Source organism: Pan troglodytes, chromosome 15 (assembly GCF_028858775.2).
Source record: "Pan troglodytes isolate AG18354 chromosome 15, NHGRI_mPanTro3-v2.0_pri, whole genome shotgun sequence".
In the NCBI taxonomy this organism is placed as follows: Eukaryota; Metazoa; Chordata; class Mammalia; order Primates; family Hominidae; genus Pan; species Pan troglodytes.
In genome coordinates, this window is record NC_072413.2 from 33,897,955 (window position 1) to 33,925,247 (window position 27,293).

The following is a 27,293-nucleotide window of genomic DNA, read 5'->3' on the forward strand; positions in this document are numbered from 1 at the left end:
AAAAAACACATCTGCTTAGCCCCTGAGGAGCTATGTCTCCTCTCTCTCAACACTTCTAATTCTAGGGACCAATTCAGGTCACATACAAAGACCATCTGGCAATTACTGTGACAAGCACAACTTCTCAGGACTGTTAAACCCTTGGGAATTTTTTTTTTTTTTTTTTTTGAGACGGAGTCTCGCTCTGTTACCCAGGATGGAGTGCAGTGGCGCAATCTCGGCTCACTGCAAGCTCCACCTCCTGGGTTCACGCCATTCTCCTGCCTCAGCCTCCCGAGTAGCTGGGACTACACGCGCCCGCCACCATGCCCGGCTAATTTTTTTTGTATTTTTAGTAGAGATAGGGTTTCGCCGTGTTAGCCAGGATGGTCTCAATCTCCTGACCTCGTGATCTGCCCGCCTCGGCCTCCCAAAGTGCTGGGATTACAGGTGTGAGCCACTGCGCCCAGCTGGGAATTTATAATACATAGGCATTCAGTTAAGTAAGGACAGGTCTCAGTAAGACACAGGTCTTAACTTATTGATGGAATTATTTATCAACAGGCACCTTGCTGGGCTCAGAGCACTGACTGCTTTTCAGAAAACATTTTGAAGACTTATAAACAACAAGGGTCATCTGGTATGTCTTCTCCTAACTGGACACAATTATCTTTTTTTTTAAGGATTAATATCTGTGGTAAGTTCCACTGGCAACTGTATAGTCACATTTATTTTGCACCATCTACTGTTCAAGCCCCTAAATGCCTCAGGTACATGGATCTCCATAGTTTCCTAGAGCAGTACAGAGTTTTCCATTACTATGTTTGACTCATCACACTGAGAAACTGGGAGAAGGAGAGAGTCTAATATGCAGGTTTACTTTACCATCTTAATCTCAGAAGCTTTACATTAGTAGCATAGTATCTGGCTCATGGGGTATTTCAATAAATGTTCAGTAAGTGAATGAATCCTAACAGGTAGACATGTGAGTAGGTTCAATAACAAGAAAAAGGTTCTAAAGCAGTTTTAAACACAAAAAAGGATATGCTCCAAATGAACATTCAAGCCTTTGTGTCTGGAGGATATGGCTAATGTTCTTTAACAATTGTGTGGATTTCAAAAAGAAAAGAAAGAATACAAATTTTATTGCATATACTTTATGATTATAAAATCATTTAAGTGCTAAAAATTAGCATCTCATTTCTTACCTTAACATCTGTAAACTGAGACACAGCAACATCAGGAATGTTGGGATGAAGAGAAGGCAGTTCACAGTATAAGTTGGGAAAGCAAACCAAAGATCCCAGAAGAACTTGTGCTTCTACTCTTGGTGCCTATGTATCACATTTTTAAAAAGTTTAAAAATATATTGGTGTTATGAAATTATCAGAAAAGTTGCTTTGTTATCCAACTACATTAGACAGGGAAGTGATACATAAAACAAAATTTAAAAAGGAAAGGGAAAACACAAAAAGATTTAAGTTTCCATTTATACTTTCCACATAAACTACTGTTATTGTTAATAAATGCAATAAACAAGTTATCAGAGCTTTCCTCAAATCAGCCACAGTTAATAAGACTGTGAAAACAAATATACCTTATCTACAAGCATCAATTCACCCTAATAAGTAAAAATATAAATAATTTTAAAGGTAACTCACACATTGTGACATATTGTTCTAATAAGCTGATGACTTAATTTCACTAGATTATATTTATTACCAAGGATGAATAAAGAAGAAAAAGCATTAACTATATGAAAGAGGAACCAATCTAGATGGCTTTTATGATATTATGCACATAAGAAAAGCATTGCCTATACCACTTACTAGAAGCAACATTAGAATTTGTCTGGACTGCCGATGAAGGTAACTTTTCATCTTTTTTCCTTAGCTGTATTTAGCCATTTCTGAAGTATCAACACTGAACATTTCTTTTTTCTCTTCTGCCTTCTTACATGCCCACCAAACATCAACATCTTCCTACTAATATATTGTTTTATTTACTAAAACATCTGCAAATTGATTTATATGTTTAATAATACCTAACAAAAATGCTAAGCACAAATCTATTAGAAATATAATACTTCTATTCACATAAATTAAGAACCAATCTCCAAGAGGATTTCCACATCTGAATAAATACTGTAATAGAGGCAATGGTGTAATATTCTATTATATGATTTTCAACAAAACAACTCATTTCCAGATTTAAAAACAATGTGGATTTAAAGATACAAGGCAGCAGTATAAAAGGGCAGGGTGAACTCATAGCTACCGTTCCAATTTAAAATAAAAATTATTGTATAAAAATGAAACTGATCTTAAAAATCAGTATTTAATGAAAGAGATTAGCTGAGAGTTTTTCTGTATAGGTAGATGAGGTAACTGGGAATATTCAGGTATGTGCACATAATGGGAGCAGACCTGGAATGTGATCATAATTAAGAAAGGCAAAACCAAATCAATTATTCTATTTTCTGCTTAAGGAGGTGGGGGGCAGACGGCATTAACAGAAGGGAGATGATATGAATGAAATCTAAAATAAGAATACAAAGAGCAAGAATTGGACTAGGTGTTTCCTCCTTTTTTTTTTTTTTCTTGAGAAGGAGTTTCACTCTGTCGTGCAGGCTGGAGTACAGTGGCACGATCTCAGCTCACTGCAACCTCCACCTCCTAGGTTCAAACGATCCTCCCATCTCTCCCATCTCAGACTCCTGAGTAGCTGGGATTACAGGTGCGTGCCACCACTACCAGAAAAAATTTTAAAGACTTATAAACAACAAGGGTCATCTGGCATGTCTGCTCCTAACTGGACACAATTATCCTTTTTTTTTAAGGATTAATATCTGTGGTAGGTTCCACTGGCAACTGTATAGTCACATTTATTCTGCACCATCTACTGTTCAAGCCCCTTAATGCCTCAGGTACATGGGATCTCTATCCCAACTTCATAGTTAATTTTTGTATTCGTAGTAGAGATGGAGTTTCACCATGTTGGCCAGGCTGGTCTCAAACTCCTGACCTCAAGTGATCTGCCTGTGTCAGTCTCCCAAAGTGTTGGGATTACAGGTGTGAGCCACCACGCCCAGCCTGGACTGGGTATTTCCAACACCATCGGAGGAAATGACTTGTTTTAACCTTATTGTGGAGATATGTTAGGCTTGATTCTTGCAATGATTTGGTTTCCTATGCAGCCTTTCTCAACAGGTATCCCTCATATGAACCAGAGAATGCAAAAAATGACTATATTCTACATTTTCTCAAGGATGTTACATAATGCATAGTATTAGATACATAAAGGAGAAATTAATTAGTCATTTCAAATGGATTAGTTACATAAAATAGATGCCTTATGACATTAGGGCTTAATTCTCTTACAGAATCTTGAAAAAAGCTGCAGGAAATGTGCTGACTAGTCATCTGGAATACCCCATTGAACAGTAATAGTTTTCACAGTAAATTAATAAAAAACGACATTGGTTTATATATTGGCATCTTCTGAATTCTATCAACTTTTGCTAGTATTCAAGAGATTTATAGTCTACGTACTCTGATTATACTATAACCCTGTGACTTGTTTACCATCTCTAGTTTGTCTTCCATTAATTTACTCCCAGATTAATACTTATTTAATGATCTCAAAGGATGGATTCAATCATCTCTCTAACTACTTTAAAAAAACTTAACTGTGGCCAGGCGCGGTGGCTCATGCCGGTAATTCCAGCACTTTGGGAGGCTGAGGCGAGCGGATCACGAGATCAACAGATCGAGACCATCCTGGCCAACATGGTAAAACCCCAACTCTAGTAAAAATACAAAAATTAACTGGGCATGGTGGCGCACCTGCAGTCCCAGCTACTCGGGAGGCTGAGGCAGGAGAATCGCTTGAACCCGGGAGGCGGAAGTTACAGTGAGCTGAGATCGTGCCACTGCACTCCAGTCTAGCGACAGAGTGAGACTCCATCTCAAACAACAACAACAACAACAACAAAACTTAACTGTTTATCTAATATAGCATTATAATCTGATTCCTGGCATTCAAGGCCTTTCCAAAACGTAGTCTAAAGCAGTGCTTCTCAATCTTTAATGATTTTGCCACTTACTTGTGATCTAGTTAAAATGCAGATTCTGATTCAGTAAGTAGGTCCGGGATGGGGTCTGAGATTCTGCATTACTAATAAGCACCCAGATCATGCCAAATGTTTCTGGTGTGCAGATCACACTTTGGGTAGCAAAGATCTAAAGTACCTTTCTAAGGGGACCTTCACACACTGTTGGTGGGAATGTAAATTAGTATAGCTGCTATGGAGAACAGTAAGGAGGTTCCTCGAAAAATCAAAAATAGAACTTCCATATGATCCAGCAATTCCACAATTGGATATACATACAAAGGAAAGGAAATCAAGATATCAAAAAGATACCTGCACTCTTGTGTTTACCACACACTATTCACAACAGCCAAGACATGGACTCAACCTACATGCCCATCAACAAATGAATGGATAAAGAAAACGTGGTACTTATACACAATGAAACATTAGCCATGAAAAAGAATAAAATCCTGTCATCTGCAGCAACATGGGTAGAACTGGAGAACATTATGTTAACTGAAATAAGCCAAGCACAGAAAGACAAATGCCACATGTTCTCTTTCATATGTGGGAGCTAAAGTGGATTTCATGAAGATAAGAGAATAGATTGGTGGTTACCAGAGGCCCGGAAGCAGGGAAAGGAGGAAAGAAGGGGGAAAAAATAATACAAATGTATTTAAAATGTAAGGCTGGGCATGGTGGCTCACGCCTGTAATCCTAGGACTTTGGGAGGCTGAGGTGGGCAGATCACCTAAGGTCAGGAGTTCAAGACCAGCCTGGCCAAAATGGTGAAACCTCGTCTCTACCAAAAATACAAAAATTAGCCTGGCATGGTGGCGCGGGCCTGTAGCCCCAGCTATTCGGGAGGCTGAGGCAAAAGAATCACTTGAACCTGGGAGGCAGAGATTGCAGTGAGCCAAGATCGCATTACTGCACTCCAGTCCGAGTGACAGAGACAGATTTTGTCTCAAAAAAAAAAAGTGTACATTAAAAAATGATAGCTCAGGTGCTCATGACTGTAATCCCAGCACCTTACAAGGCCAAGGCAGGGAGGATTACTTGAGCCCAGGAATTCAAGACCAGCCTGGGCAACATGGTGAGACCCTGTTTCTACAAAAAGTTAAAAACATTACCAGATATGGTGCCTGGGACTCTAGGTGTGTGCCTATAGTCTCAGCTACTTGGGATCTGATGTGGGAGGATTGCTTAAGCCCAGGAGGTAAAGGCTGCAGTGAGCCTCGATTGTGCCACTGCACTCCAATCTGTGCTACAGAGCAAGACCCTGATATCTCAAAAACAAAACAAAATAAAAATTGAAATGATAAAAATGGTAAATTAGATATGTATATTTTATCTCAATGATTTTTTTTAAAATAAGGTACCTTTCAATTCTTTTTGCCTATTACACTCTTACAGATTAACTAGCTCCTAAACAAAATGGATTATTTGTCATTCCTTGAACACATCTCACTCATGCCTGTTTACCTCTGCCTGGAATACTGTCCCTCATCTCCATTTTTACTTAAACAAATACTACTAATCTTTCAGGGACATATTTATGTATATTTTCCATGAAACCTCCATGATATCCCTAAACAAATAAGATCTCTCCATTCTCTGAATCACCAAATAATTTTAACAAACTCTTATATTGCACATATAACGTGTCACATAGTGTTCCAACCATGTTACAAATCCTTATAAAATAATCCTATAAGGCAGGTTATCTTTCTTTATTTTTTTTTGAGACAGAGTTTCGCTCTTGTTGCCCAGGCTGGAGTGCAATGGTGCGATCTCGGCTCACCGCAAACTCTGCCTCCTGGGTTCAAGCGATTCTCCTGTGTCAGCCTCCCCAGTAGCTGGGATTACAGGCATGTGCCACCACGCCCAGCTAATTTTGTATTTTCAGTAGAGATGGGGTTTCTCCATGTTGGTCAGACTAGTCTTGAACTCCTGACCTCAGGTGATCCACCCGCCTCGGCCTCCCAAAGTGCTGGGAGCACAGGCGTGAACCACCATGCCTGGCCATCTTTATTTTATAGATGAAGAAACTGAGACACAGAGACATTCAGTAACTTGCCCAAGGTCACACAGCTAATAAGTGGCAGAGCCAGGATTTGAACCCAAGCAGGTCAGCTCTAGACAATGCTTTTAACTACTATGATGTGCTCCTCCTATTGGTATCTATTTGATGCCCAACATTCTGTAGTTGTTAATATACTTCTCCATATCCCCAGCAATAGACATTATGTTGCTTGAGCACAAAGTATTATCCAGTTTATTCTATATCCCTCTGTATTCCACCTACAAAAACATTCTGTACGCAAGGGGAGGGGGAAGTTTAATAACCACAAAAGGGCTCAGTACAATGTTGAGTATGCACTAGGTGCTAAATGAACACATATTCAATAACTGACCAAGCATGGTGCTATGCTAGGCTCCGGAGATACCAAGATGAGTAAGACATGATTACTGTTCTCAGGGAACTGGAAAAACAGGGTTACACAGCTATAAATACCGCTGCTGCTTTGTCTGTTTACACTAGGTGACTGTATCCACTTTCATGGCTTTAAATATCATCTATAAACTAATGTTGCCCAGCTTTTATTTTCAGTCCTGACATGTCCCTTGAGTATATGCAATTATTCTTCTGACATCTTCCTCATGGATGTCTAATACACATCTTACTAGGCCCCAAATAGAACTCCTTCTATTCACTATTGATCTTTCACTCTTGCAGCTAAACAATGAAATAAGGTATGTTAAACTGCTCTTCAAGTTATACAGTACTAGACAAGTATGTTTTTCTCAGAAAAACCCTTAGTTTTTTACAGTAGACTTCCAGTTAATTATTATTTTTCATTTACACTTTGCTCCAGAGTGATCCTTCCAAAATATGAATTTGATCATGTCACTCCTTGCTTAAAATCCTTCAATGGTTACTCATTCCTTCCTTAGGCTTCTATCTAACGTTTTCAGCACTATTGCCTTCCTCTCTAGCTCACCTCTGCCATTTATGGATGAACATATTCCATTTATACTGATTTACTTAGCATTGTCTCACAGTTCCATGACCATATGAAAAAATCTTCACATGCAATTTGAGAGTTTACTCCTGGCTGGGCGCGGTGGCTCACGCCTGTAATCCCAGCACTTTGGGAGGCTGAGGCGGGCGGATCACAAGGTCAGGAGTTCGAGACCAGCCTGACCAACATGGTGAAACCCCGTCACTACTAAAAATAGAAAAATTAGCTGGGTGTGGTGGTGCCTGCCTGTAATCCCAGCTATTGAAGAGGCTGAGGCAGGAGAATCACTTGGACCCGTGAGGCGGAGGCTGCAGTGAGCCAAGATCGCACCACTGCACTCCAGCCTGGGTGACAGAGTAAGACTTTCATCTCAAAAAAAAAAAAGAGAGAGAGAGAGTTTGCTCCTAGGACATATGTCCTTCTATGGTGGTTGCCTTACCAAGTTTCTTTTTTTTAATTTTTAAATATATAATTGTTAAAGACAATATATATTCAGGGTGTACAACACGATGATTTGATACACACATACACTGTGTAATGATGACTCACCATTGTTTCTTACCTCTTGCTATAGCCCATTGCTCTTTCTTTGCTTTCTTCCCTCCGTTTCTTTAGATTTCCTCAACTTTAAATCCTGTTCTGCTTATCAGATTTTTACTGATTTTAGTGCTTTCTTATATTTCAGATTTCTTGCTTACTTTTTTTAATGTAGGAGAAGCAATCAATTCCAATTAAATTGCAAAATTTCCTGATTATCAGCTTGTTATGTTTTATCAACTTTGTTAGTTGAATCCTGGCTAAAGTTTGTTATATGATAAGGAACAGGAAATGACTTACATTGAGAAAAGCTGAAGAAGCCACTCTACCAGCTGCTACAATAAAATCCATAATAAGCATTGTGGCACCAGGCAAACCAAGTGAAAAAAATTGAGGTGAGCAGTGTTTGATGATTGTATTGACAATATCCTTAGAATAACGAAAGAAGGAAAAAAGAATATCACATATGTAATCTTGAGTATCAGCTAATCAGTATCATTAAAAATAGATAACATGAAATAATAAAAAAGGTAATTACTGTACATTGGCTAACTGGAAAGACTAATTTCAATTCTTCCAAATAATCCATGCTTAATATTATATTCTATCAATGGAAAGTAAACTGAAAATACATTCATTTAACTGGCATAAATAACAGCATTTTTTTCACACTAGAGATTAAGGAAGGCTCTTTGCTTCAGAAGGTTAAAAGTACAAGGCCCACACAATGTAAAACTAAAAATAAACTGAAGTCCTTTAATGATAGGTATCAAGCCTCAGAAATCTAGACCTAGGCACTTTTAAGGGAATGTTCCTAACTTCATTATTCATTTACTTTGCCTTTGGAATTTACTATGAGGATACAGTGTATTCAGTTGTATTATTCATTACAACTTATCTTAAACAAAAGCTCTCTTCTTCTAATAATTAAGAGAGTCATTTTACTTGAGACATGTTTACAAGGTAGCACACTAATTTTAAATTAATGCAAAAATTTTACATTTTTCAGAAAGATATTATCTTTTAATATTAATATACTCTGTAAATGACCTACGAGTTCATCATATAAGGATAAACATATTTACATTATTCTGACTTGCAACCTCCTACACTTGTTAGTTTATGGCCAATATCAAGACTCCCAAAGTAATTCTAAGGTTATATTTATGACTATTTAATGATTATAACTCATATAATTATCAAATCAATGTAACTGTCACTATGCCAATATAATTGACAGTAATAAGAAAATGTGATGTGCTGATTCTTAGATTGAAAAAAACCTGACTGTTGCATAACTAGATAAACGAATCCATATGCCTCAAGTATCAGTCACAAAATGCCTAAGAGTAGGTACATTAGAATATTAAAGAAAGGTGTCAGCCTAAGCAAAGGATGGTTTAATTGCTTCAAAAAGTGAACTGGTTGGTACAACATTAAAGATGGAGAACTACTCAAGTCAATCCTCTACTTACAATAATAGCTTGATTTTCAACCATGTTTCAAGAACAAATAAGGTCATAAAATTGAAGTAAATTGTATATAAATCACTAAATAAGGGGGAGAGTTTAACTTCTAGACCTTAAAAAGCAAGAGTTAAACGAATCAAGAATCAAAGATAATATGATATAAACTACTTCTTAGATGATACATATATATATAGTTACCTGGTCAATATGAAGTAATCCACAATGCATTATATTGTAGAAATGTGTTAGAAAATCTCTATTTGGAGAAACATCTTGTCTTCTTTTCATTGTATTACAAATAAGTTTATATGCATGTAATTTACCTTGTTTATATTTATCAGTCAACATGGTTGCCTAAAATTAAAAGATCAATTTTAATGTTCAAAAAGAAATACTATTTGCTAAATAACTTAAGCAACTGAATATAGCAAACGATGTATATAATCTCATTTATTTCCATGTTGGCCCAATTTCTTTAATGAACTAAAATTCAGGATTAGTGAAATTATCATCATCCAAAATGATACAATGTAGGTATAACCATAAACTGTTCCACTTAGGAAAATGTACCAAACATATCAATACTTAAAATAATTAAATCTTTTGGCTGGGCACAGTGGCTTAAGCCTGTAATCCCAGCACTTTGGAAGACCAAGGCAGAAGGGTCTCTTGAGGCCAGGAGTTTGAGATCAGCCTGGGCAACACAGAGAAACTCTGTCTTTACAAAAAAATAAAAAATTAGCCAGGCACGGTGGCACACACCTGTAGTAGTCCCAGCTACTTGGAAGGCTGAGGTGGGAGGATTGCTTGAGCCTAGGAGTTCAAGGCTGCAGTGAGCTGTGATCATGCCACTGTACTCCAGTCTGGGTGACTGAGTGAGGCCCTGTCTTTTAAAAAACAAACAAAAAAGAATTAAAAATTTTTTTTTGAGACGGAGTTTCGCTCTCATCACACAGGCTGGAGTGCAATGGCGCCATCTCAGCTCACTGCAACCTCCGCCTCCTATGTTCAAGCGATTCTCCTGCCTCAGCCTCTCGAGTAGCTGGGATTACAGGTGCCCACCACCACGCCCGGCTAATTTTTTGTATTTTTAGTAGAGACAGGGTTTCACCATGTTGGCCAGGCTGGTCTCAAACTCCTGACCTCATGTGATCCACCCGGCTCAGCCTCCCAAAGTGCTGCGATTACAGGTGTGAGTCACCTCACCCGGTCACAACTTTTAATACACAGCATATTCTGTGATACAACTCAAAGTTTATACTTCAGTTAAATACAATACAGACATACCTCTCTATATTCACTTCTGTTTTATGAAATAATCAAAAGCAATAAATCCCGAGTAATTTTAGTATGCACATTCTCTTCTCTATATAATGCCTAATAACTTCCTAAGGATACTGGTTAAAAACTAAGTGCTCTAGAAGTCTACATAATAGCCAAAATCTCTATAAAAAGTTTAAGATTTAGTAAATGAGAAGTTTTAAACTAATATTTTATATATTAAGCTTACCTTAAAAAGCCAAGGTGTAAGAATTCTCAGTGGAGGAATTAAAACTGGTGGAGAAGGGGAGGTCAGGTTATCAGTTGAAATGCCGAGGTTATCTCTAATCTGTAATTTTCAAATAAAAAGCAACAAACCTATGAAAACTGTTATCTCTTCCAGTTTACCTTAAACTGAATTTCAAATCCAGTTTCTACACTTATTATTTAATTACAATTAAGTGACTTTGCCATGCAGGGTACCAGTTTACCTATAGTCAAAAAGGGTGTCACAAATGTTTTCTAAGGCTTCTTCTATTTTTAAATATTTTTATTTTCTTCTCCACTTATATCCGCTATTTCTTTTTTTACCTTAGCTAGATTCTGCCAAAGTTCACAGAGGTAATCAAAAACTTGAGCATGTATTTCAGGATCCATGATTGAATTTACATCTCCCAAAATGCCTAGCATTCTTCGCCACATTACAGTAGCAACATCAGCATGCCATCCAGTCAGAGTACCTCCTGCCATCACACTACAACATTCTGATGGAAATTCACTAATTTCTATAGAAAAAAAATATATAGTGTCAGCCATTTTTCAGTGAACTGAACATAAAACCCCCCAAGAAACTAAGCTAAATTAACAATCTTAAATATCTACAGAAATGAATAAAAGAAATGTCAACATACATTATTTTTTCCCGATAAGGTCAAAACCTCACTTATTATTATGAGATAATAATAAGGAATTATTGTAAGCATTATGTTAACTAGCTATTCAATAGTGATTCTATGTAACTACTAACTTTGCAGATAGAGAAATTTCTATCTATGCAGATAGAGAAATCTGTTTGATAAAAACATCAAATTTATAAGCACATACTCTCACTTTTATCTAATAGCAACTTCAGGTTATATCATCAAATTAATGGAAAACCTCAGGCTAAAGGCAGATGGTGTAGGAAGTCTTCCTAGGCCTTTTCTTTGTAGCTACATCCCAGACCAGCATTAAGAGTTAGCATAATGGCATGAAAAATAAACTTTTTGAGATGGAGTCTTGCACTCTCTCCCAGGCTGGAGTGCAATGGCGTGATCTTGACTTACTGCAACCTCTGTCTGCTGGGTTCACGCAATTCTCCTGCCTCAGCCTCCCAAGTAGCTGGGATTACAGGCTCACACCACCACATCTGGCTAATTTTTTGGTATTTTTAGTTTAAACAGGGTTTCACTATGTTGGCCAGACTAGTCTCAAACTCCTGACCTCGTGATCCGCCCACCTTGGCCTCCCAAAGTGTTGGGATTACAGGCGTGAGCCACCGCACCCGACCGAAAAATAAACATTTTAACTAAAATTTAAACATAATCAAAATTACCATAATTGTATTTTGCCTACGAATACTGGCAAGATTCTAAGAAACATAGGTAACCTTAGTTCTAGTCTCTTTCTGCTACTAATTATGTGTTATAAAAGTTATTTAATAACCTCTCTAAGGATACATGTCCTAATCTGTAAAATAGATGGTTTTGCTAGATATCATTACAGGTTGCCTCCAGCTTTAAAAAAAAATCCATTATTCTACTCAATGTATATAATGGAAAAGGCTATAGAAAATAATTAAAAAGACAATAAAGATATCTATGCATCTAAAGAACTTTGGGAACTAAAAATTTTGTAGACTGAAAGAACCATAAAGTTATGATTTCTCACGCTTGAAAACATTCCAACATATTGAGAATTTATAATCACTTCTTAGTACATGTACATTCTTTACTCCTAATGGTTAACTTTTTTCTCTTTACATATAAAGTATATAACTGACTGTATTATTAAAAAGGTACTAGTCTTTCTCCATTACAAGAAAAAAAAACAGGTTTCTTGTGTAAAGCCACTAAAACAAACAAAACACACTGAAGTGTTAACCATTATTGCTAATGCCTCCCTACTCCAGAGCACCTTCAAAATACAATGATAAATCAGCTGATTTGCCTCTACCTTACCCTTTTCAAAGCTAACAAAATTTTAAATGATTAAAAAGCAAGCAACAACGTGTGGTCTTTGATTAAATTCTTTTTTTTTTTTTTTGAGACAGTCTCACTCTGTTACCCAGGTTGGAGTACAGTGGCAGCACGACCTCAGTTCACTGCAACCTCCACCTCCCAGGTTTAAGTAATTTTCCTGCCTCAGCCTACCGAGTAGCTGGGATGACAGGCGTGTGCCACCATGATCAGCTAATTTTTGTATTTTTAGTAGAGACAGGGTTTCACCATGTTGACCAGACTGGTCTCGAACTCCTGACCTCAGGTGATCCACCTGCCTTTGCCTCCCAAAGTGCTGGGATGACAGGCGTGAGCCACGGTGCCCAGCCTGATTAAATTCTTTATTGGATTGCTGACGGTGTGGGGTAGCTATAAAGGGCATTATTGGGACAATTGAGGACTTACGACTATAGACTAAAATAACAGCAATGTATCTATGTTAAATATCATGAATGTGGCCATTATATTGTGGTTACGCAGAAAACATACACTTATTATTAGGACATATCCACTGACATGTTTAGGTCTGAAGGATCTGATATTTGCAATTTCCTCTTACATGCCTCAGCAAAAATAAAAGGTTTGGGAGACATGTGGGAAGGGCAGGCTATTTTGTGCATATATGTGCTGTGTGTAAATATAGACAAAGTGGCAAAATATTAATTGATGAATTTATATAAAGGGTTTATGTGCATTCATTTTACTAGCCTTGAAACACTTCTATAACTGAAGTTTTTTTCCAAATGTTGGGGAAATAACTGTAAACAAATAAACAACTGCAGATCAAAGGAGAAAAAGAAAAGGTCAGAAATAATCCACAAACCAGAAAATTAGGGCTACATAATTACAAGGCAATTGCATGTTAACGAATGGGTCCCTTGGGCCGGGTGTGGTGGCTCACACCTGTAATCTTGGGAGGCCGAGGCAGGCGGGTCACTTGAGCTCAGGAGCTTAAGACCAGCCTGGGCAACATGGTGAAACCTCACCTCTACAGTTTTAAAATAAACGGGTTTCTTAAAAAAAGTTTAGAAGTTATATAGTTTTAAATTTCTTCCTTTCGTCAGAGAATAAATGTGCTACCTTATCAATGAAAACTAGCTTTTCATTCATTGTAAATATCTCATTAACTGTGTCTTTGACCAATTTATGGCATATTTGCATATGCCATAAATGTGCGTATTTGTCTGATGTTTGTTACATCATACAAAATCTAGCAAAAATAACTTTTAAAAAAACTTGGCAGTTACTTAGGTTTCCCAAGTCACTTTTTAACATTTACTTGAAAATATTCATTTGGACCTCTACTTTTAAATTAAATTTAGTTGACAAATTTGCTGAATCAAAATAAAAAAAAATGGTTTGATAAACTGTTTCACTGAAAGCTTGATTAACAAGTGATAATGTTACTACGTTCTCCTGTGAGTTACTAGGTTCTTTAGGTATAAAACTAAGAATAAGGATGCCAAATTATGTATTTCCTGTTTTAGGAAACACTACCAATATCAATAAATGATAATACAATACTTGAAAATAATGCAATAACTAATTTGAGGATTCTAATCAACTATAATAAAATGAAAAAAACTCAGACAACAAATATCTTTAAGAACAAGAAAAAAGTTATATTAACAAATTTCCAAAGGACTTAGAAAAGTCCAAAATATTTACAATAATCATATATAATCAAATGTAAGATGGCTTATTTATGATCTCCTGACACTGACGCCCTAAAAGAAAAAAGGTAAATATCTAATTTTGAAATATTGCCTAGATCATCTGGTGTCTGAAGAACAGAGTGGTGGAGCTTCTCATCGAGCTGCAGATCCTTCTGTTCCATGTGATCTATATTCAGTGTAGAAGGGGAAGGAGTCTGTGACCTGGAGCCCAGAGGTGAATGGACTGGGGAAGCACTTTCTGAACCTGTAAATATAATTTCATAAAATTACCATAAAGAGTATTCAATATCCTACCTAAGATGTAATGCTTAACACCCTAAATAAAAGAAATTTTAAACACCAAAAGATAAAACCAGTTATAAACTGGCCAGGGAGGTCAAGGAAATCATAATATTGTACAAGCTTTTATATCTAGGAGTCTCCTCTCATGTCTATCATGGGACTATTAATAGTATAGAATCAAAACTGGATGTACCAAATGACAGGAGCCATTAGTGAAACTAAGAATATCTACTCCCATTTCTGGCCCAGCTATAGAAACTCTAGTACCTACTGTCATTCTATTTCACTTAAATCAGACTTGGGGCAATTTAAGAACTGAGGCACTTGCTCACTGCTGCTCTATATGCAACTATCAATGCTTGGTTTACAGTGGTTCCCAGCCTTCTGTCTCTCCCACATCCTGACTTCCCCCTCCCAATCCATTCTCCATAAGTCAGCAAAAAGATCTAAAAATCTAATTTGATCCTGTCACTTCCTCATTTAAAATCCTTCAGTGGCCCCTCACTGGCCTCAGCATAAGCCCTAACTTCCTAGTATGGTTCTCAAGTCTCTCTATAACTTTCTTGCCTCCCCACAACCCACCTAGAACTTCTATGTCTAGTCATAGAAAGTAAACTACTTGTATTTATTAGAGTACTATTGCATCATACCTCTGGCTTTTTCCTTTGCATGGAGCCCTAATCCTCTTTTCGGCCTGGTTAACTCCTATTTATTTTCCAGGTCTCTGCTTCCTTGAGAAGCCTACTCCTGATTCTGCCAAGTATGATTACAGAGTCTCTGCTAGATGCTCTCACTGAACCCTGCACCTCTCTATTATACCACTTATCACACTGACTTGAAACTGCCCGTTCAATTTTAAATATTCCCCAGTAGAGTATAAACTTTGTAAGAACAGAAATTCTGTTATATACTGTAGTAGTGCTAGTGCCTGGTATAGTACCTGGTGCATAGCAGGTACTTTTGTTAACTTAAATAAAGTATAGCACAAATTAATGCTGTATTGAACAACTTGTGGTGGTTATAATATAGTGCCGCTACTACCAAGCAAGTTGTTAAAACAGTAGGTCTTTTTATTTTAAGCTTCTTTGTAGCAGAAAAATATCAATATTCTGAACTCAGTACCTGTAAACCTCTGCCCTCATTACCTCTTTCTACACAGTAAAGCAAAAAACCAATATAAATTAAATACATACAGATGCTCCTTGACTTATGATGGGGTTACACCCCAAGAAACTCATTGTAAATTGAAAATATGGTAAGTCAAAATTGCACCTAATACACCTAATCAACTGAACATCATAGCTTAGCCTAGCCTACCCTAAACATGCTCAGAACACTTAAATTAGCTTACAGTTGGGCAAAATCATCTAATGCAAAGCCTGTTTTGTAATAAAGTATTGACTATCTCATGTAATTTACTGACTACTATACTGAAAGTGAAAAACAGAATGGTTGTATGAGTATTTGAAGTAAGGTTTCTACTGAATGAGAATTGCTTTCACACCACTGTAAAGTTGAAAAATTGTAAGTTGTTAATTATAGTAAGTCAAGGACGATCTACATTTGTATTATTTTAATTCTATAAAAGTGCAATTCCACATATCATACAGGCGTTTTTTTTAAGTAGTAGCACAGTAAGTGCCTAAAAAAATACATATAGAACTGGATTGTGTTATCAGGTGTTATCACAAAAATCATATAATCATATGATAATCATATATCAAATGAGTAATCATATGACTCTATCTAGGCTCAATTATGTTACATAGTAGGTGAAAAGTTTCCTTTCCTTTATTTGAGATTTGGAGTAAATTCATATGGCACAAAAATCATATGTTAAAGGACAGTTACAGAAACTTAAGTATTCTATATCTTAGGACAAACACATACTGCTGAAGGCATAATGAAAATTATAACCTTAATGTTTACCAAAAACTTTTAAGTAGATGCCAAAGAGACATCAGCCTTTGGTCAAATGCTTTGAAATATAAACCTTTTTATCTCCATGTATTGTTTTGATCCATAAAAATCGAATTCATTTTTAAGAACTAGATTTTATTTTATTTTATTATTATTATTTTTTCTGAGATGGAGTCTCGCTCTGTTGCCCAGGGTGGAATGCAGCGGCATGATCTTGGCTCACTGCAACCTCTGCCTCCTGGGTTCAAGCAATTCTCCTGCCTCAGCCTCCCAAGTAGCTGGGATTACAGGTGTCCACCACCATGCCTGGCTAATTTTTTGTATTTTTAGTAGAGAGGGAGGTTTCACTGTGTTGGCCAGGCTGGTCTCGAACTCCTGACCTCAGGTGATTCAACTGCCTCGGCCTCCCAAAGTACTGGGATTACAGGCATGAGCCACCACACCAAGCCAAGAACTAAGATTTTAAATACTTTTATATCAGCTATCACAGAATCACCAGAGAATCACTACTGCCTTTAATTTTATTTATTTATTTATTTATTTATTTTTTGCTTTTTTGTTTTTGTTTGAGACAGAGTCTCGCTTTGTCCCCCAGGCTGGAGTGCAGTGGTGCAATCTCGGCTCACTGCAAGCTCTGCCTCCTGGGTTCACACTATTCTCCTGCCTCAGCCTCCCGAGTAGCTGGGACTACAGGTGCCCACCACCACGCCCGGCTAATTTTTTGTATTTTTAGTAGAGACGGGGTTTCACCGTGTTAGCCAGGATGGTCTCAATCTCCTGACCTCGTGATCCACCCGCCTCGGCCTCCCAAAGTGCTGGGATTACAGATGTGAGCCACCACGCCCGGCCTATTTTATTTTTAAAAATCTATAATGGCTCACTTAAGAGGCTTTTTCCTCTTAAACGGTTTTTTTTTAAGCAATAAAACTATTCCTATAATGATACTCATGACCTAAAAAGAGGTTATCTAATTTTCATTCTTGTTTCCTATACTAGATTTCTTTCGTAGTTTCTGAAAACTTTTATGTTATAGGAAAATAGATGATTTCAGGACTACTAACATCCCTTTCATAAAGTACTACTGCGTTAGTAGTATGATAATGTATGCAAACTTCACTCATGGAAAATACTGTACTGAATCATTTATACATTGTGTATATGGAGTTTTATCTTTGTTGAATTTTGTGTCTTCTAAACAGAAACAAATACAACTGCCTTAGTTTCTTAAACACCTCTGTGCTGTTACTAATGGTACTGATTAAGATTAGAATGCCTAATAAAACTTCCCAGGAGAGACCTAAAAATAGTCACTACATAGAGTAAATATAGGTTACATAAATATTAAAATTTCTTAGAAGTTAATTATCCAAAAAACATAAAGGCAAAAGACCTAAAACAGGTTCTCCATATACATCATTTTATTTTTAGAACTTTTGTTTGGAACTTTATTTTTGATAACTATAGAGAATTAAGAAATAAAAAATGTCTTTTTCTTCTGTATACGGAAATCTTTTGGAAACACACCAGTCTGATTAATAGCTTAAAGTTTTGATAGTATTAAAATTTGTTTTACAGAACATAAAGCCTACATTTTTTTTAAACACACCCACCTTTAAGTATACAGTTATTTGAAAAATGGCAACTGCACATGGTCTTGTAACCAACATCACAAACAAAATATAAAACAGTTCCATCACCATAAAGTTTTCTTATGCCCATCTGTAGTCGATCCCCTCAACTGACACCTATCCTTCCCAAGTAAGTGGTGATTTACTTTGTCACTACTGTTTTTTCTTTTTTAGAATGTTATACACATAGAATAATAACGTATAATTATGGAGTATTTTGTATTTGACTTCTTTCATTTAGCACATTTTCAAGATTCACTTATGTTTTTGCATATATTAATATTTAATTCTTTTTTATTACTGAGTATTATTTCAGTGAATATTCAATAAATGAATATACTACAATTTATTTATCCACTCACCAATTGATGGACATTTGGTTTGTTTTCAATTTTTAACTACTGTGAATAAAGCTGCCATGATCTTTTGCGTACAACTGTCCAAGGAAAATACATACCTAAAAATGGTCACATAATAAACGTATGTTTAACTTTAAAAGTTACTGCCATATTTTCCCAGAGTGACTTGATCATTTTACATTCTCACTAGCAATGTATGCGATTCTAGTTGCTCCACACTCATTTCAACACTTTGGATTGTCAGTGTGTGGTTTTTTTTTTTTTTTGAGATGGAGTCTTGCTCTGTTGCCCAGGCTGGAGTGCAGTGGTGTGATCTTGGCTCACTGCAAGCTCCGCCTCCCGGGTTCATGCCATTCTCCTGCCTCAGCCTCCTGAGTAGCTGGGACTATAGGCGCCCGCCACCATGCCTGGCTAATTTTTGTTTTTTGTATTTTTAGTAGAGATGGGGTTTCACCCTATTAGCCAGGATGGTCTCGATCTCCTGACCTTGTGATCTGCCCGCCTCGGCTCCCCAAAGTGCTGGGATTACAGGCGTGAGCCACCATGCCTGGCCGTCAGTGTTTTTAACTTGAACAATTTCAGTATGTGTAGTAGGGTCTCATTGTAGTTTTTATTTGCATTCCCTGGTTACTATCAATGTTAAGTATCTTTTCATTTACATTTAAGAACAACTAAAGTAAGAGGTATTCATTATAAAATAAGAATTTTCTCTAGTATTCCACTTTGAGTAATTTAAATCCTATAATGATGGAACTGTAGCTCTAACCCAATTGGTTCCCATTCTCCACTAGGGCCATATTCTGCAATGGGGCTGCTAAAGTTCTTGCCATCTGGGAAAAAAGGAGGCAGGATATGAAAACAGAGAATGGATTTCTAACTTTTAGAATTCCCCTGGCTCAAATTACCTCTGTCTAGGCTGGCTGAGGAAATATGCTTGACTAGTTTAGAGATGCAGAAATCACTGCGCCAGTCTTGCAAGTTCCAGCCAACCACAAGATGCAAAATCACCCCATGGATAATTAGGCTGGAGTGGATAACCACTCATCAAGGGGCAAACTGTAGCCGGAACCACAGTGAGGTTGGATTATAGAGTGGAACCCCCAAGAACTATGGGCTACTAGCTGCTCAGGCTCATTCTAATCACTTCACTAACATTGCAATAATGTGACTCTGCATTTAACATGATTGAAGACTCCACTTATCACATTATGGTTGGGTATGACTACATGTAAAAAGTTTCCAAAAAGCACAAACTACTATCTAAACACAGAATATTAGTATATTGACAAACAGGCCTTCTATTAAGCAGTGTGCTTTATATTTTCTATAATAAATACTTTGCTAAAGAAATCATAAAAATCTGGGCTAACTCTGAATGACAAAGAGAGTCCACTACTTTTAACTTTTTTATTTATTTTAAAAATCACTCCAACTATCTCATGTACTCCATATACATATACATCTATTATGTTCCCATTAAAATTTTTTTTTAATCCTGCAGAAAATGTTCTAGTGCATATATATACAAAATATTGCGTAAAATACTACAAGTTCACAGAGTCCTCTGAAGCTTAACCCAGTGGACCTCAGGTCAAGAAACTAATGTCTTTTCTCCCCTTCATTGTTACATAAAGATGAATGAAAAAATATACTTAAATAGTAATAAGTAATACTTAAAATCTCTCAAAATTTTAATCAAATTCTTTGAAGGTTTAAAAAATACATTTAAGAAACACATTCCCATGAATAACTTTACCAGTAATAGTTGCAACTTCAGCAGAGAAAGCTTGCTGATTAAGACTGCTTGTTTCAGAATCTATATGAAGAGTAGTTAGACTAGCCACTTCCTGCTCTTCAGCACTCTGATGATGGCCAGAACCTGAATCCACATCAGCAGAGGACGTAACCCCAGTGTCGGCTCCAAAGCCAAAATCTATAGGAAGAAGAAATGTTATTATATGAGTCCCAATTACAAAGTAAAAATATTTACGAGAGCTAAATCAGCAAAATGATCAAACATAAACATTCCCCGTACATCTATTCTGTTTACATATCACTCAGACAAGTGTAAATAATCTTAATACTCTGAAGATTATAAGTAGATCGGGATAGTGTACAAGCCATGAAGGGAGGAAACATGTAATTCTCCAATGCATATCCCAGCTCTTCACAAACTTAGTTCCCAAGGTTTTGACTTCTTTTTTAAAAATTTGGTGCCCTTCACTGACTACCAAGTGCAATATAGAATTATAGCTGAATAACTAAGTGGTAATAATATAGCACCAAATAATATTACTGATGTTATTGTAACAAGGAGCAATTATTCAAAGGAAGTTCTGGGTACTGTAGCATTGAACATAATCCAAATATTTGGTTCTCAAATATGAGTGTGTGAAACAGTGGCAACTCATAATCATGACTGTCTTTTTAGTAACAGGTCTATCCTAAATTATTTTCCTTTCTACAGTTTTGGTCTTAAAAATGTCATTTCTTTTAAGAAGGGATCACATTTTTTGTTTTTTAAATGCTCTTAATTTGGCAACATAAAGTAGCTTCAACTTAAGGTGATTCCCTAAAACTTCCTTTGAAATTTCACTGAAAATTGAAATAAAAATAAGTGGGGCCAAGAATGATGCCTTGCACCTGTAATCCCAGCTACTCGGAAGGCTGAGGCAGGAGGACTGCTTCAGGCCAGGAGTTCAAGACTAGCCCAGACAACATAGCAAGACCAAATATCTAATTTTTTTTTTTTCTAATGTGGGAGCCACTGCCTAAGTAACACTGGAGAGGAAGGTGATGGCTACATAATCCGTAAGTCAGTCTTGAACAGAAGACAATCAACATAAAACATAGTATTCAAATAGAAAAGATACTTGCTGTCAAATTTTCGGCCATCATATTGGAAAGCGCTGAAAGAATCCGAATGACTATCTGAGCTGATAAGATCACTGCTCCCTGCACTGGCAGGAGAAGTCCATTCTGAGGGCACACCTGGGTCATCAATAGGGCGCATCTGGTTCTGCTTGTTTAGAATATCAGGGAGGTCTTTGGGAATTTCCAGGCTGCCTGGACTACTTCCTCTTCTTGTCATAGTCTAAACGTTCAAGAAATATTTTACCATTAAGAAAAAGCTTTTATTCTCTTTAACCATCTGAAACCTTTAATTTCCAAACCATCACAATAAATGCTGAGATTTAGAGGCTGAAGTAGGAGTGGAGAACACACTCACCAAACAATCTATGTAACTGAATGGAGCTAGAGCCTGACCTATTGTTGGTCTGCCTAAAGACCCAAATATCACATGATGCTGGGCCTGTGACTCTTAAGCCTCAGCAGGATCCGTGCAGTGAATATAAATTAAAACAGCAGAAAGAGTATTTAGTGCAAAAAAAGCAGCAAATAAAAAAGACAGTGGGAGAGTGGAAAGAATGACAGCAAAGATGTCATTCAATGATTTTTATCCACTCAAGGGAAAAAAGTAAGCCTAAAAAAAAAAGGGGCGGGGTATATAATGGAGTTATAGAGAAGTCAAACCCAAATGAAATATGACAATTTAAAAAAAGCAATTCCAGGTCCAGCACAGTGGCTCACTCTGGTAATCCCAGCACTTTGGGAGGCTGAGGTGGGCAGATCACCTGAGGTCAGGAGTTCGAGACCAGTCTGGCCAACATGGTGAAACCCTGTCTCTACTAAAAATAGAAAAATTATCCAGGCATGGTGGCGTGCACCTGTAATCCTAGCTACTCAGGGGGCTCAGGCAGGAGGATTGCTGGAACCCGGGAGACTGCACTGCACTGCACTCCACCCTGGGCGACAAAGCGACACTCTGTCTCAAAAGAAACTAGTTCCATATATATTTATTCTTCCCTAACAATTAAGCATTATTAGGGATAAAAGAGCTTCTGCTTTCATGTTGCCATAATCCTAACATTCAAGATAAAGATAACTTTTAAGTCTCTTCCAAAGTTATCTAAAATGGTTAAGCAGTATTTGTGCTAGCAAAACTATGGGAGCTGGTTCACAAGCAGATCTTGAGACAAAAATAAAAATTATATATGTATTTTTATTTTAAATTATATATTAGATTATATTTATTTATTTATATAACTATGGGAGCTGGGGCAGAAGACCTCCATTGCTATCTTTCCCATCGAGGGCTGGCAGCTGGCACCAGGGTAACCTACGAGCAAAGACAAAAAAAGGGGAGACTAGGAAGGTAGTTGCTTATACCTGTGTATTTGTGCACAGGTACCTGTCTGATCTTTCACCCTGGTGAAAATTATGAGGCTGTTTATGTCTTTAGATAAAAAAGTTATAAAAATGTAATTCAAAAATCTTAATTCATAAAAAGGGTTATATTTTGAGGAAAGGTTATTTTGAATAAAAATTCCCATATATAAATTGACATATATGTACATAGGTATATAACTGTTAGTTTTTCTACCCTCCTCTATAAAACCAAATATATAAAATAAAACTTACCGAGGCATTACCACTTCGAAGTCGTTCTGCTATAAACTCATCCATCAGATCAGGAACATTAGCACTGCTGCTGCCAATATCACTATTAAGAGGAGGCAGTTTTTGGCTCATGTCCTCTTTATTGACTAAAAATAAATAAATAACTATATATAGTGAGGAAAAACTTAACTGCATTTTCTAACTTTGAAACAAACAACCCAAAACAAAGTACCTTTGCCAATTATTTGCCAAACATGCATTTATGAATAATTTCCCTTCTTTCAGATTTAAGAATTAGTAAATTGATATTTACTTTATTTAACTAAGCAGATGTTAGTCAATCTTCAGTGTAACTTTAAACAGCAAGAAAGCTTATAGATAAGCACTAGCTGAAGTTAGGTTAATATTGCCTATAAAGAAACTGGTATATTTATCTTTTTTCCTGACTCAATGTTTCTTTTTAGAGCCTTAACAATTTATAATTCCATATTTCTCCCAAAGAATGTTTTCAGGGAATACATCCTTTGAATCTATGCAAAACTCAGTGGGATACAAATGCATTTCAGTATTTATAAATACAAATTCTATGGTTTTGATATACTGCTGTTTCTATCCACTATAAAATCTAATTTTAATGCTTTAAGAATAAAAAGTTGACTTCCACAAATGTTTTTCTTACAAAAAAAATCCAAAATAGTTATTTTGATTTTTTTATCACTACATTATTATTATTTTTACCATTTACATTAACAAGAAAGTTTTAGACTTGGGAAACTAACTTATAGAAAATATGGTATCTATGTCACTACTATGCTATTGAAAAGTTGATTTCTCTGCAATGAAAGGAAAATGAGCACTGTTTATATTCCTAATAAACTACAAAGTATTTCAGATTAAGAAAACACACTGGTCAGAAGCTCACTGTGAAATACCATTATCTTTATATTACTGGCCAGGCTTTGCTAAGCTGTCAAATACTGCCCTCAGGTGGCATTAATGGCTCAATGCAAGATGCATTATACAGCGTTGTTAATCATGCTAACAAAACCATGTTAAAACAAATAAAATCAAAACCAACCTTACTGCTGAAAGTTAATAGTCTATATACGTAAAGTTATTTTAACTTTGACTCAAGATAGAGAAAACAGTTACCATAATCTTGCTTTCTGTTATCTGTCCATAGAGGTTCCATATTTAAATCATGAGTGGCTACTGTGAAACCTTTATGCACACTTAAAATCTCAGAAAAAAACAAAGTAATTAAAGTGTTTCAAGGACATAACTTGCATTCTATATAAATGAATGCAAAACTAAAAGCCTACAGCATGTTTGGAAATGGCTTAAATGAAAAGTGATTAAATTCACTTTGAGATTTAAGAAATAATTTCCTCATCACTGATAGTTAACTATAATGTTGGTGCTGGCTGTAGGACCTTGATTTCTGTTATGTTAGTTGTCAAAATAATTTCTATCAAGAAAAAATACAAAACCAAATAGATCAGCAGTAAAAATAAATGAAATCAATTAGATATATCTGGTGCCCTTTTAAACTATAGTGGGGTGGGGAAGAAAGCATAGTAACTCCTTGATAAACTTAATTTCCACACTTGTGGTATATACTCAGAAAAATACTTGATTTAGGTAGCCTTTGATAGGTTATTGAAATTTTCCTATATATCCACTTTCCTATGTTGTTGTTCAGCAGCAAAGAGGTTTAACTAAATGCCTTATAAGGGAAATTAGTAATTTAAATAAACATTCTATGCTGGGAAGAATACAGCTGGGAAAAGGCGCATGCATAACCAAACAGAGAGAAAGCAGTGACCATCCCAAAGCTTTTTGATTGCTTATAGCTTGCTTCAGTTGCATTAAGCCAAACTGGTGCTGTCTTTCTCCTTTTGCGCTCTGCACACTGTTAGTGCTCACCTGCAGCTTTCCTTCCAAAATAGCCCATTACATGACTGTACAGATCCCTCAGTGGAGCCTCTGGTGGCATTCTGTTCTGCCTCTGTGGGGAAACATTTGCCTTCGGCTTCGAAAGAGCATGTACAACAGTTTTATAAACGCCACCCAGGGAGCCCTGCTGTAGTCCTGCCTCATGACTTGATGACCTAAGAGTACTACGACTACCTAATTGACTACTTGCAATTCCTTCTTTTTGTAATATGGTGGTGGGAATCTCTGTGGATTCCTTCACTGTTTTGCTGCTTACTGATGCAGTACCAAGTGTATCTAGAGGTCTGTACACACCAGGTTTTACTAGCTCTGTAGCACTATTTGTGCTGGTATGGGTGTTGCTAGTGCTGCTATTGCTGCTACCACTACTAAAGCCACCGAGCTTCCGCAGTCTCATCTTCCATGGAGCCTCTTTGTTTTCCAGAGGATTATAAAACTGAACGGACTCAGTGGATGGCCTAAAAGTAACATGAACACTATTTCGTTTTTTAGTAGCAATTTTCATGATTTTGGCTCTATGAGTTACTGTTTCAGACAAGCTCCTTTTAGTTGGAGAAAGTTTGCTAGTACTTGTAACATGAGGCATTCTGCGGTTAACAGGTGCTTTTAGTGTTGCTTTCTTGGCACGCATAACATGTGGGACAGTGATTTTTTCATTAATTTGCACACTCTTAAGCTTTTCAACTAGTGTTACATCAACACAAGCATCTAATTCTGTGGCTGCTTGTCTGTACAGATGTTTCCTTTTTTCTTTATCACAAGGGCTATCTAAACTAGGCTCTGATGGCTGTTTATCAGTGTTTAGTTGCTTAGATTTTTCAGAAGTTTGTGTTCTAAAAAAACTGTCTGACTGGTTAGGTGCGATATTACTCATGAAGACAGCTGAGTTTGGTTCTTTCTGAAACTGTAGGTTTTCAGGAGTCCCAACAAAAGAGGTGATATTTTCTGATTCAGTTTCCTGATCTGTGCATTCTAATTTATCTAAGGATAATCTTTCACCCCTATTTACTGCAATAGTCACTTCCTGAGAAGCTGGGTCTTTCCCTGTCTCATTTTTACTATGATTTTCCTGGTTTTCCTTAAAATATTCTTTCAGGGTGGAAAGAAGATCATCATCTCCTTCAAGGTCAATGTACTGGATTTGTTCAAAAGCTGAATCTGCAAGTTCTACTGGACCTATTAAATGACAAAGATGGTCATATATGCTATCACCAACTTCCAGAGAAGACTCTCTACTATGAGTATCAGTGATGTGGCTTTCAGTGGATCTAGTTATTGAAGAAGCCTCTGTGGAACTCTGCAAGCTTGGTGCATGACGGGATGAACTGTCAATGACAGGAACTGCACCTTTGGCTCGTTCAACAGTGAATGGTTCCAAGATGTCAGAAGTGCTGCTACTTCGAGGCAATGGCTGCTCCTCATTCAAAGCACCAAAAACTTCATTTCCAGTTTCTTCACTTTGTGAAAAATGTCTGACTCTAGTTGAGCGGGGAAGTATTTGAGCATCATCAATATCTGTAAAAGAAAAAAAAATTATGTAGAGAAGAACTACACGAATATAAAAAATAATTATTAATTTCAATAATGCTCTAAAGCATATGCTTTAAAAAAAAATCTGAGTTTTTGTAAGCTCAATGAAAAAAAAATCAAAATACAAATCTGTTTTTTTAAAAAAATGATGGGCACAAGCCAATATAGCATGTAGTGTCAATGAATTAGAAAACTACCAAAACACATTTTAAAATGTTAACATGCATAGAAACAGACAGTGAGGTGATGAAACATTTGGAAGTGCAGATAAAGATAGAGCTGTGCCAATAAATCAAGCAACTCAAATGCTATTAAACTTTTCCTACTTATTTAAGTTCCAAGCAGAAAAAATACACCTTAACACAGAAAGCCGATCCAAGTATCCCACTGTAGACTCTTATAGGGTCTAATAAATTCTCCAGCTTCCTTCCCAAAAAGGCAAGAGGCATCTTTTCTTCAAATTTTGCTTCTCTGTTTGATTACATATTAGAAATGAAAGTCTCTACCCTCTTCCTAAATTTCTCTTTGTCAGGAAACTGTTCTCCCAAGGTGTTTTACTTTATTACGTATTAAAATCTTATTCACTGACATCAAATAAAGTCAATATATTTTTTAAAAAATCAATTGTATTCTTTTGTTTTTGGCAAAAACACCACTTAAATCTGCTAGGAAGAAACTTTACCTGCCTGTTATTGGCCCTTTCCATTAAACAGCCACCAAGCTCTAAAAACTATATTTCTGGCTTCTTACATCTCTTTTTAAGAATTATAGGCTGGGCGCGGTGGCTCACACCTATAATCCCAGCACTCTGGGAGGCTGAAGTGGGCAGATCACCTGAGGTCGGGAGTTCAAGACCAGC

The 27,293-nt window shown here is 36.6% G+C and overlaps 1 protein-coding gene across 17 annotated transcripts in view; it reads right to left on the bottom strand.

Moving 5' to 3' along the window:
* The window catches only part of RALGAPA1 (Ral GTPase activating protein catalytic subunit alpha 1), a 270,569-nt gene that overhangs the window by 124,736 nt on the left and 118,540 nt on the right, over positions 1–27,293 (bottom strand). For 13 of the 17 annotated variants that reach the window (XR_010150907.1, XM_054666497.2, XM_063792830.1 and 10 more), the window contains 10 exons: positions 24,875–26,419; positions 22,970–23,094; positions 21,365–21,581; positions 20,244–20,420; positions 14,390–14,542; positions 10,956–11,149; positions 10,615–10,713; positions 9,303–9,458; positions 7,936–8,064; positions 1,188–1,313 (listed from right to left, as the gene is read on the bottom strand). Coding sequence is in view for 16 of the 17 variants with exons in the window: in XM_054666497.2 (XP_054522472.2) it covers positions 1,188–1,313; positions 7,936–8,064; positions 9,303–9,458; positions 10,615–10,713; positions 10,956–11,149; positions 14,390–14,542; positions 20,244–20,420; positions 21,365–21,581; positions 22,970–23,094; positions 24,875–26,419 (2,921 nt within the window). In the remaining variant the exon portion in view is untranslated. The remainder of the gene's footprint in view (positions 1–1,187; positions 1,314–7,935; positions 8,065–9,302; positions 9,459–10,614; positions 10,714–10,955; positions 11,150–14,389; positions 14,543–20,243; positions 20,421–21,364; positions 21,582–22,969; positions 23,095–24,874; positions 26,420–27,293) is intronic. The other 4 variants (XM_001141541.7, XM_063792836.1, XM_054666502.2 and 1 more) reach the window with 1 other exon arrangement.